General features: G+C 37.9%; 1 protein-coding gene across 1 annotated transcript in view; it reads left to right on the top strand.

Moving 5' to 3' along the window:
• PTPN2 (protein tyrosine phosphatase non-receptor type 2) overlaps window positions 1-12,543 on the top strand; it is a 99,096-nt gene that overhangs the window by 86,367 nt on the left and 186 nt on the right. Inside the window, exons 5-10 of the mRNA XM_063451595.1 lie at window positions 166-303; window positions 402-611; window positions 1,589-1,750; window positions 4,161-4,345; window positions 4,814-4,915; window positions 11,325-12,530. Coding sequence (XP_063307665.1) covers window positions 166-303; window positions 402-611; window positions 1,589-1,750; window positions 4,161-4,345; window positions 4,814-4,915; window positions 11,325-11,346 — 819 coding nt within the window. The 3' untranslated portion in view covers window positions 11,347-12,530. The remainder of the gene's footprint in view (window positions 1-165; window positions 304-401; window positions 612-1,588; window positions 1,751-4,160; window positions 4,346-4,813; window positions 4,916-11,324; window positions 12,531-12,543) is intronic.

Raw genomic sequence — 12,543 nt, 5'->3', positions numbered from 1 at the left:
TGACAGCTCTCCCTCGTAGAGGAGTAAGCTCTGCTCGCATGTCCGTTTGTAACTATAAGCTGCCAATCAATGAGCTGAATGATGGCTGTAGACACTTCATCACTGAGCAGGTACACTGCAGTATGTATATTTGTGTGTAGTAAATATATGTATAATCTTATTTAGGTCAAATGTGCACAGTACTGGCCCACACCTGAGGAGGAAGTCCTGCTATTCAAGGAAACTGGGCTTTATGTGAAATTGTTGTCTGAAGATATTAAATCCTACTACACGGTGCGAGTGCTGCAGTTACAGAATATTAATGTAAGTCATTTTATTATGTTTAGTTTGTTCTCCATATACTTACTTCAAAAATATTGATTAATCTCCTGATCACTTTGTTATAATGGATTGTTTTTCAGACATCAGAAGTAAGAGAGATTTATCATTTCCATTATACCACGTGGCCGGACTTTGGAGTACCTGAATCTCCAGCCTCATTCCTAAATTTTTTGTTTAAAGTTCGTGATTCGGGCTCCTTGGGTCCTGCCTACGGCCCGTGCGTTGTCCACTGCAGTGCAGGTATAGGGCGTTCTGGAACGTTTTCATTGGTCGACACTTGTCTTGTTTTGGTAAGTTATTTAATTTACCATATATCAGTCTTCTATGTGCATAGATAAAATATTCATTTAAAGGAAGCGGTGTCAGATCCAAGGATAATGATGCAGTTAGAAGCTTTATGTCTGTCCCCATGCTAATTTAAAGATAGATTTGACTATGGTCATGGGTGGCATAAACTAACTTCTCCTGAACAGTAGCAGAAAATATTGGTGCAAGTCAAAACTTGGCTGAATTTAGGAGATGTATCACTGGAATATTTATTTACTTTCTTTTCCGACATCAGAATGTTTCCAGTTTGGATATTTTGACCTTAAATTTGAAATTGTCTTTGAATTCTCCCATTAGTTATTAATCCTGTAAATTGAATTTCTTTTCCAGGTTTCTTTTCCTTTCATAGTCAATACAATGTTAAACACAGATCTGCACACACCAGTGAAGAGACTTGGTTTTTCGACAGAAATCTCAAATTAGCTGTGATGTTACTACTGCAAAGGATTATGGGTGGGCATATTCATTTTGTGTGCAGATTTGTGTTTAATATTGTATTGAATACATATATTTATTTATTTATTTTATCAATCTCTTGTTGATGTTTTAGTACATTTTGTAAAGGGTAAAGTGTGTAGCAGTTTAATTAAAACAAAAAAACACCTCTCCCTTTCTCGTTAGAGATTTTACATTTTAGCTGTAAGCAGCAGGGTGACATGTTGGCCATTGGAGTAATACAAAAACTTTTTCATTTATTTAAATCTGCATAGGGACTTGGGATGGTGTGCATGACACCCATCAGGCAACCAGCTACAAATTTACATTTTGTTCTCTCTTAACGTAAAGTACCCACATAACGCACAGTTTGTTTAGAACCCACTTGGATCACATACACTTATCAAGTAATATTTTACTTCTGCTAGATATTCTGGATGCATATATTTTTTTTCTTCTAGCCCTTATATCTCAAATTCTAATAACGCCTTAACAATTCTCTTAGATGGAAAAAAGAGAGGATCCATCTTCAGTGGACATTAAGGAAGTATTGCTGAATATGCGAAGTTATAGAATGGGATTAATTCAGACGCCAGGTCAACTAAGATTCTCATACATGGCTGTAATCGAGGGTGCAAAATATATAATGGGGGACTCAAATATACAAGTTAGTATACAATTATCTCATTTATGTTGTAGCATTGTGTTTAATTGGTAATTTGTCAGTAAAAAGTCATTTTAAACCTGTCAATCTGCATGGAATGTAAAAATCTGTTTTATATTCACATCTGGTAATGCCTTATATTAACGTAAAGATTCAAGATCAATCAGGTCCCACGCACTGTGTAATGAAAAAGCACGTGAATTATTTAGGTCCCACAGCAAGCAATGAGCAAACTCTGCCATGTTTAACAGTGAACATATCATGATGGTATTTATTCAATCTCAACTCTACGTTGACAAAATAGCTGAATTACCGTATATACTCGAGTATAAGCCGAGTTTTTCAGCACATTTTTTGTGCTGAAAAACCCCAACTCGGCTTATACTCGAGTCATAGTCTGTATTATGGCAATTTGCATTGCCATAATACAGACTGGGGGCTGTGGGGGCTGGCAGAGCTGTACTTACCTTTCCTGCAGCTCCTGTCAGCTCCTTCCTCCTCCGCGCCGTCCGTTCAGCACCTCGGTCAGCTCCCAGTGTAAGTCTCTCGCGAGACTTACACTGGGAGCTGACAGAGGGAGCTGCACAGACCGCGCGGAGGAGGAGGGAGCTGACAGGAGCTGCAGGAAAGGTAAGTACAGCTCTGCCAGCACCCCTCTCCCCCCCACTGAACTACCAATGACACTGGACCACCAGGGAAGGAGCCCCCCTCCCTGCTATGTATCAAGCAGGGAGGGGGGACGAAAAAAATATATAATAAAAAAAATAAAAATAATAATAATTAAATAATAAATAATAATACAAAAAATAAATAATATAAAAAAAAATAAAAAAAATAATAATTAATAATATATTAAATGCCCACCCCCACCAACACATACACAAACACACACTGCATCACACACACTCACACTTCATTCATATACACACACTGCACTCACACACACTGCATTCATACACACACTGCACTCACACACACTGCATCACACACTGCATCACACACACTCACACTTCATTCATATACACACACTGCACTCACACACACTGCACTCACACACACTGCACTCACACACACTGCACTCACACACACTGCACTCACACACACTGCACTCACACACACTGCACTCACACACACACTGCACTCACACACACACTGCACTCACACACACACTGCACTCACACACACACTGCACTCACACACACACTGCACTCACACACACACTGCACTCACACACACACTGCACTCACACACACACTGCACTCACACACACACTGCACTCACTCACACACTGCACTCACTCACACACTGCACTCACTCACACACACACACACACACTGCACTCACACACACACACTGCACTCACACACACACACTGCACACACACACACACTGCACTCACACACACACTGCACTCACACACACACTGCACTCACACACACACTGCATTCACACACACACTGCACTCACACACACTGCACTCACACACACTCACACTTCATTCATATACACACACTGCACACACACACACTGCACACACACACACTGCACTCACACACACTGCACTCACACACACTGCACTCACACACACTGCACTCACACACACTGCACTCACACACACTGCACTCACACACACTGCACTCACACACACTGCACTCACACACACTGCACTCACACACACTGCACTCACACACACTGCACTCATACACACACACACTGCATTCATTATAGACACACACGCACTGCACTCATACGCACTGCACTCATACGCACACACTGCATTCATACGCACACACTGCATTCATTATATACACACACTGTAAATAAATATTCAATTAATATAATTTTTTTAGGATCTAATTTTATTTAGAAATTTACCAGTAGCTGCTGCATTTCCCACCCTAGTCTTATACTCGAGTCAATAAGTTTTCCCATTTTTTGGGGGTAAAATTAGGGGCCTCGGCTTATATTCGGGTCGGCTTATACTCGAGTATATACGGTATTTGTTTCACTTCATCCACACACAGAATGTGTCCTCTTAATCCCCCAATTCCTATTGTGCATGCGAACAGTGTTTGTATTTGTTCTATCTTTGCAGACAGCATAGCAGTAAAGCCCAAAAGGTTCATGAAAACATTTATCCTGTTAATTCAAAGTGAGTTCAAAGCAAATTTCAAATTTAAGGCCAAAGTAGCTGAGGTGAAATCATTAACTTAGAGAATGTTTCCAGTCTGGATATTTCCACCTTAAATTTGAAATTCTCTTTGAATTCTCACTTTAGTTAATAATCCTGTGAGTTGAGTTAAGCCAAGTATTGTATAGTGTGTAAGCAGCTTTGTTTTTGCTGTTGATTACATGTATATGTGTGAATTAATTCTTGTTTTACATGTAAACTTTGTTTGAATGTTCATTTTAGAACAAGTGGAAGGAACTTTCCAAAGAAGATCATTCCCCAAAAGCAGAAAAATGTCCATCTCTCCAGAGACCTACTGGGGAGAGGTACAACGGGAACAGGGTTTCTGTGGAGGAGCAAGAGCAAACTGAGAAAAATTCTGACATGTGTATTAAACCTTATGAAACTTCAGATGCCGATGCGGAAAGGTAATTGACAATATCTGTTTGTGGTCAGCATAAGGCATTGTAAGAAAAAAACACTCAAGCTAGCTCACCGAATGTCTTGTTTCACCAACTGGCAGCAATCTATAGATTATATTGGCCACATATGCCTGTCTGTTGCAATATAAAGGGGTGTATTTTTGTGTGATCATTGTATCTATTTTTAATTAAATAATTGCATGTAACTCTTTAACATTCATTGACAGATTAGTTTTTCTGCAATCAGCTGGCATGCTGTAGTTATTAATCCTCAGCAGTGCTATATATGACTATTTGTTAAATAAGAACATTAAAGGCTGGTTGAGACTCTAAGCGGATCTGATTGTGATGATGGCATGGTCTTAAGGAAATGAGACATTACCTTGCCCCTGCACGAAGTAGGCCTAACTCTCTGTATGTAACCATATAGACTACAAGCTGTTGACTCCTTATTTTCCCCCCCTCTGTCTCCAGTATGGTTAGAAAAAGGGTGCGAGAAGATCGGAAAGCAATCACGTCACAGAAGGTGCAGCAGATGAAACAGAAGCTGAACGAAGTGGAACGGAAAAGAAAAAGGTGGTTATACTGGAAACCTTTTATCATTCCAATTGGGTTGGCAACAGTCATATTTACAGGAACATATGTTTTTTGGAAAATCTATTCTTCATGAAGGTCCTTGTAATCCGGTGCTTGTAGGGGTGTTTCCAACACTCTAACATTCCTTAGGTGCTGTGACTGGTGCAGACCAACCCCTGAGATACTGTGTGTGCCCTTAAATGGGCATGCTATCTGTGTCTGATGTTTTATGTCATCTGTATCTCAGGATGTCTTGGAGTCATGTACTGAAGCTGCTACCTTTTTGTAGAGAAAAATTACGGTACCTTTTTTTCATTTTTATGTATTTCTGTGCTTGCTTGTTCCACATGGTTGCGTCCAATGTCGTCACTGTTTACTATTACTATTGTTTTAAAAAGGTGACTTCACAGAACTACCTGGAGTTTCACTTGTGTCAACAGGTCAGGAGAAGACCACCTGTGCAATTAAGTGATTTCTTTAGGTTTTTTGGATTCCTCCATGTCATTTATTGGTTATATCTTGAATTCTTAAAAAAAACTCTGTGAGGCATGTTCCATTAATAATTACAAAGGAAATACATGGTGGAATGAGAGAGACTTCATTGTACTGCTTGTTCCTTGAACCCTAATTTCACTTAATAGTTTAAGCGGCTTTAGGTTTGTGTAAAAGCTGTATTTGTAAATCCAGGCATATCTGCATCAGATTGACCCGGAATCATACATACCTGATTTTTCCACTAATCTGAAAATGTACTTTTCAATAATGGCTCTGACCTTACTGGGGATGTATACGCAGCAGGTGTACGCAAAAGATTGAAGTGGCTTATGCCTTTCCTATTGGAAATAATTTCTAAAACCTGGAGAAGAATGCATCCTAGGCGTGTGTTTGTATGCATGTGTGTATAGAACACCCTGCTTCAGATGGGATTGGCCGTTTTTTATAGCTGGTGTCATTTCTTACATATAGTTTGTACTGCTTACTATACAATACGTTTCATTATAAAATACTAGAGCTTACTATAAGGTATAGAATGATCTTATACCTTGTAAAGTGGAAACTCCTATTGCCAAGTAGTTTCCCCACACATTAATATTTGGAGAGGAAAAAAACAGAACATTTTCTAAAATACATTCTCTGGCTTTTTCCACACTTGCAACTATTGTCCTTCTTCTTGTTCTGGCCATACTAAGGTGAGAGACATTGACAATTCACATGATTTGGTTGAAAATGTGTGTTCAGATAGTTATTCCATCCTTTTCTTCTGACTCCTGTCCTCAAAATAATCGCTACTACACATGCTAACTAGCAATGTATCTAGGAGAGGCCATTCTGGTGGCTGCTTTTGTTATATTTTATATGTTAATAATGTCATTTTTTTTCTGTATTCATGTTCTGTGAAAGTATTGCTTTGCACAAAGTTTTACTTTTTATTTTTGTTCTATTGTTATTGTCATTATTTTAAACTTGTAGTTTGCATTACAAAGACTATTGTTTGGGACCAGTATTTTGTTTGACATCATCTGTGTGTTTGGCCAAGCACTGAAATGGTTCAGAGACCACACAGCACATTTCATATTCACTACCTAATAAAGAATCAGGACTTGGTTCCTTTGATCTGGTGTTGGGCCTTTGTGCAGTTTATATTAGAGGGACCACAGGTTAAGGCCATCCTTGCTTCTGGTGCTGTGAACCTACTTTTTTTTTTTTTAAACCTCTTACTTTTGCACTTAATGTACTGCATAAAGGCCCAGTTTAGCTTTGTTGTTTGCAGGGAATTGTCCCAGCAAAATAGGCTTTAAACTTTACATTCCATTTTCCCAAATTATTTAAGAATGAGCTCCTGTGCATATGCAGGGTCTGTTCTTATAACATGAATGTTTAGCTAGCACACATGGCCAGTTGTAGGACTGATCATGGATTTAATTGTGCCATAGTATGCAGAATTGCCACTTTTATGTTTATTTAATAATTATGAATCGAAATAGTGAATAATTAAATAGTATGGAATGTTTAAACACACGTTCAATATTTCAGTGCCTGGGAATGGACCAAAGTGTATTTATTTTTTTTGTTTGTTTTTCTCTCTTCCTGTCATGTCTGGTCGAACTTATTGATTTCTGGCTTTAAATCTCCCTGCAGTCTATTTTTTTTTTTTCATTTAAGAAGCATTAAGGTGTGAATTTTAAACAGATGTGCAGTTTTCCAGAATGCTACGTAGTGTTCTTAATAGAAATGCTATATAGATTGGCCCTTATTTTGTTCATCATCTACCATTTATTTATCAGCCATCGACTTTGTTAATATACACGTGACCAGCTAATGTAGAGATTGTTGGGAGTGAGTGAGTTTGTAGTTTAGAAATTGAGTGGTGTGCACACTGCACTCTAAGGCTCTGAGTGAACAGCCAAAATGTGTAGTCAAAGGTAGTGGTTAAGTATAGTAGACTAGGTTTTAATTTGCATCTTTTTTTGGCATTTACATTACAATTCCTAAACCATACCTGCTATAGCATTATTTTGTTTAAAACTTGCACCCTCGCTTGAAATATGACAAATATGTATTGGTTTTGAAGTCGAACCGTATTATTCAAGAGTTTAGTTTTTCAATTTTTAAAAGCTAGTATTAGCCACTAGTTGATTACATGTTTGGAGATGATAGTGCTTGTATGGTGGAGACATTTGCAGGTCTTTGACTCTTACTTTATAGATAAGGATATTGTTGACTTAATCCTCCTTTTAGAAGTTGTTTTTTTTTTTTTTTTTTTTTTTTTATGACCCTTCAAGTATGTGAGTGGTAAAGAATACAGAGACTATATACTGTAAGCATGGTTACGTTGAAAGCGTTATGAATTCGAAATGCTCATTTTATCTTTAGAATAGGTTTAGGTATTTCTAATAAACAGCTATAAACAATTTACTGTATTACCGTTCGCCAAACTGCCTGTTATACCTATGAAGTTTATTTGATTTTGGATATCTTTTATTCAGTTGGCACCAAACTGATAAAGCACCACTATCACAGATAAGTCCGTGCACTGACATATGCCATTACTTTGTTCATAAAAGTACGTTGTTTAAACTGATTCTGTTCATCGCTAAATTAACACTGCTAGCGACGTATTTGTTCCAGCGCTCTGTAGTGATTATGTTGCTAGAAGTGCCCTGGCTCTTCCCCCAATGTAACTAGTCTACCAGTTTAAATACTTTTTTTCCCTTTTCTTAACCAAGGTCTGGTGGGCGCCAGTCCCTACCTTTTATGAGAGCCAGAATGTGTGTGCCTGCGCCAATTACAGACGCTCAGCCAATGAACTGGCCCTGCATTGCAGGACTTTGCTGAGGAAGGTAATGGAAGCTCCTAAGTAAGAGCTTCTACCTCTCTGCAGTTGAGAGAGAGGGGGCAAAGAGTGGCACCCAACAGAGCCTGGGTAAGAAAAGACTTACAACTTACATTGGGGACGTGGGCGTGCACCAAAGCACTCCTGGCACCATAACCACTACAGCTCTCTGTAGCAGTTATGGTGACAGGAGGGTTCCTTTAATAATTGAAAACATATTTGTTTCCAATCATCCTTCACTTTTTTAAGCTTGCCAAAGTGTATTTTCCTGTCTCTCCTAATTCTGTTGAAAGTAAGTGTAATTGTGTGTTGATTGTCTAGTTGTGCTGGTTGTGCCTTTATTAGAATACAGAATGTAGAAAGCACTGCATAGCACTTTTGTTTGGTTGTCAGAATTTATGAAAACACTATGGGATTATTTCAGTGTGGATGGAACATACATTGTAATTATAGCACAGGCTATTCTTCTATTTCCCCATTTTTATAACAAAATTGCATAATGTTACAGACACTTCCACAGATGGTCTTTTAAGTAGCACGCAGAATTGTTGGGAACTTACTGATGCAGCCTAGAGTACACAGTTTGTGTATCACTGGTTGAAAGTGATGGCTAAAATTACTGTATCTTTTGAGAATTGTCTCCCTAATCCAATTCTTGTACTTGATAAGCAGATCCTGCAAGTATAATAGCCAAGGTGGGGCCAACCAACACAAGAACAGTGTAATCAAAGGAAGCTTAGCTGAAAGGCAGCCATCATTCAGACTATAACAATGCCAAGTGCATTTATTAAAAGACATAAACTATTCAGATTTCTAGACGTTAAGTCAGTCTCGTGGCAATATAACTGCAATAGTCTTCCTGTCTGTCTGACCTGCAAAGTAGAGTTCATGGTTTACTTTTTCAATTTCTTTTGTATTCAGGGGGAAAAAAAGTAATAAACGTTTAAAAAAAATATTTAGCCTGTCTGTGTTTTTATTTGAGTCACTTAAGTGCAAACTTATGTGTCAGCATAAAAAGAAACACACATCATTATATGGATTTTGCAGTGGGTCGATCATTACACTTCATGCGAAATGTGGTTTTAAAAATATGAAATTGTGTTCCTGTTGCTTATAGTTGATACCCCAGCTTATGGGAAATATGTGTACCACAGCTGTTTGCAATGCAAATTGTATGTGTTTTAGATGGAGCGTGGAAGGCATGTGCATGTATTAAGAATGTCTCTTATGAATAAATGCCACAGTACCCACTATTCCACTTCAGGATGTAAATAAATAAGCATGGTTTTATGAACTCTTGTATTCAAGGCAGCTGTGTTGCGTCTTCAGGATCTCTGCAAGTGAACTTGAAAGGATTTCTCTGCAGCTCGGATTCTGGAAAGCTGCCGAGTTACACTATATTAGTAGAAACTTGCAAATTTAGTAAGTTAATGTATAGTTCCTGAAATCCCCAAGCACAAAGTTAAAATCCATGTTTGTGTCTTTTAAAAAAAAAAAAAAAAAAATTTATTATGTGTATGTTTGTGTATTAAATAAAAATACACTCTCTCGGCTAAGTACACACATTCTGTTCTTTTTAAAACAAATTAATAATTCTAATTGTATCTTTCATTAGATTGAAATAGTCTTATAGAAGAGGTCAAGACAAGACACCTCTTTCCATTGCTATCTGTAAGCTGGCATAGGTTGTTATGGTTCTTGAAGTGACTCTTTAAAGGGACCCTATAGTCTCCAGAGCCACTACAGATTGATGTAGTGGCTCTGGTGTTCTAGTCTGCCTCTGCAGGCCTTTTAATGTAAACACTACCTTTCATAGAAAAAGAGGTGTTTACATTGGTGCCTTGTAACACTTCTACTGACAGTCACTTAGACCGTGCCGCACTGATATTATGAGTCTCTCTCTCTACACTCTGCTTGGAGATGCTAAATGTTTCCCATAAAGATGCATTGATTCAGTACAACGTTTTGCAGCACATATGCAATAGCCTCCCAATGCTCTCTTGTGGGAAAGCATTGGATTGGTGGGAATAATCAAGATTGATGATCTCCGCCATGGCAGCTGAGCAAGCCTTAGTGAGACCAGTGCAAAGTGAGAGAAAGTGAGTAAACTTACCTTTTCAAAGTGAGGCATGGGGGACTGTGAACACAATAAATCCTAATTGCATTTAGGAAACACAAGCCAACTAATAAGTTTAGTTATTAAAACTACATAACATAGCCATGCTAGTTCAAGCAAACCTATGCAGAAGAAGAAAAAAACCTCTGGGGTCAGAAATGCATTTTTTTTTTGTTTAATCTCTCATGATCTTAAAAGAAAAATGTTGTCTTCCTCCCCCCCTTTTTTTTTTTGTCTCCTGTTTCAAACTCTTGAAAGGTACTCTGCAGACCACTAGAACACTACAGCTTGCTGAAACGCTTTATGTTTAATAAGTGTCTCCTATTTTTAATTTTACAAAAGGTGCTGATTTCACTCAAAATTGGCACTTGGATAAATTAACCTTCTTACAACCCCCTGCTTTTTAAGCAGACAGCAGGTCACGTTACTTCCTTGTTGTTTAGCTCAGTGGAGCTAAACGAAGAGGCAGCTATTGCTCAGAGCTTCTGCCTAGTAAAGACTTGTGATTGGGTTGCATTGGAGACGTCTGTGATTGGACAATCACAGAAAGTCTAGCCTGGGATTTTAGATATACCGCCAATCAAAAAAATGGTAAATCAAATGTATGCATGTTCACTTGGGGTTTCTGTTTATTTGGACAGTGGAGTTCCCCTTTTAAAATTACTCATATCAACCAGTTAAAGAAAAGTCAAAATGCATTAATGCACTAACTATATAATATACATACATGACTGACAGACATCTATGGGAAAACTGATTTTAAAGTGTACAGAATGTTTGTGATTTGACTGATTGTGTACTACATTTAAAGAGACATACTGCACTGAAATAATCTGTACATTTCTCATTTATAAGGCAGGAGATTGAACCTGTTTTAATTTAGCCATAAACCTTTCTATTTTATTTTCTCCTTTTTAAAACATACTGAATCGGTCATTTTGTTTTGCATTGTGTCATAGGCCAAGGCTCCTCGATACCTAATCTCCACGGCTTGTGATTATTCTGCAGCAATTACACTGCGAAACCATTGACATGCAAAGCAAGATATGAAACCCTCTTCAGGAGAAATTGTGAGGTTTATTATTGAGCTGACCTCATTATGTTATCTGTTTACCACGTAAACTACCCCAACCAGGAGGGTGAAGACCGTCACCAGCATGAGACTTTACAGAACAAGCTCACGTGTTGTCAGGTGTTTGTTTTTTGTTTTTTTAAATGCATGTACTGTAGAAATCGATGTAAGATACATTAGCAGAGTACTTTGTATCATTCTGCCATTCACATTGTATTTTTATACTTTTTGGCAGCATTAAATATTTTTCTAAAATGACAACGTTCTCTTCATTGTTCCCCTGTTTCTTTTATAATTGTCACCCAGACCTTTTTGCCAAACTACAGGTTTTGTTTATCTTAACCCCTTAAGGACCAAACTTCTGTAATAAAAGGGAATCATGACATGTCACACATGTCATGTGTCCTTAAGGGGTTAAAGGTGTCTTCAATATCATTGAACTCTCTATTAGAAAAATGGTGAATCACTGTGTTGCCAAGTTTGGATGACGAACTGCAAATACAGCAGTGATATTGGCTACTTGAAATCTCAGCAGCTCATCCGGTAGCATGTCCAGCACTTTTCAGAATTTGTGTACGTTTTGGTTTTTGATCAGGCCGTCCACTACCATAGGCAAAGATACATTTGGTCTTCAATTTTAAAGGGGAACCACCACTTCTCTGGAAAATGTTACCATTTAAATCAAATGTTTCAAATCAAAGCCTTGTCTTAACCATTTTTATCATGTGAAGCTCCATTTGCTGTTAAATTTATATTAAAAGATTTAGCAATTGACATCACCGTTCAGTCAAAGCACACCAGAGGTTTTCTCTTGAAATAAAGAGAAATAAAAACAGTTATTTATTTTTCTATTTACTGCCGGGTGCAAAAACAAAGAATGTCCAACACTCATAGTGAAATATGATTTATTGGCAACCCAAAGAAGAAATGTTTTGATTGTGTATTTATCAAGCTATTTAATCTTCTAATCACATGGTCCACTAAGTGGCATATCAAGCCCATTCAAAGTTCTAGTTTCCATAGTGAAAGTAACCATAGTGATGTAAACAACAACAATAAACAAAGTGCGATGTGCTAACAAAAAACGTCCCATGTAACCCCTTAAG

The sequence above is a fragment of the Pelobates fuscus genome, chromosome 4, assembly GCF_036172605.1.
Source record: "Pelobates fuscus isolate aPelFus1 chromosome 4, aPelFus1.pri, whole genome shotgun sequence".
Classification (NCBI taxonomy): Eukaryota; Metazoa; Chordata; class Amphibia; order Anura; family Pelobatidae; genus Pelobates; species Pelobates fuscus.
The sequence above is the reverse complement of the archived record's forward strand: the minus strand, read 5'-3'. Positions and strand labels throughout refer to the sequence as shown.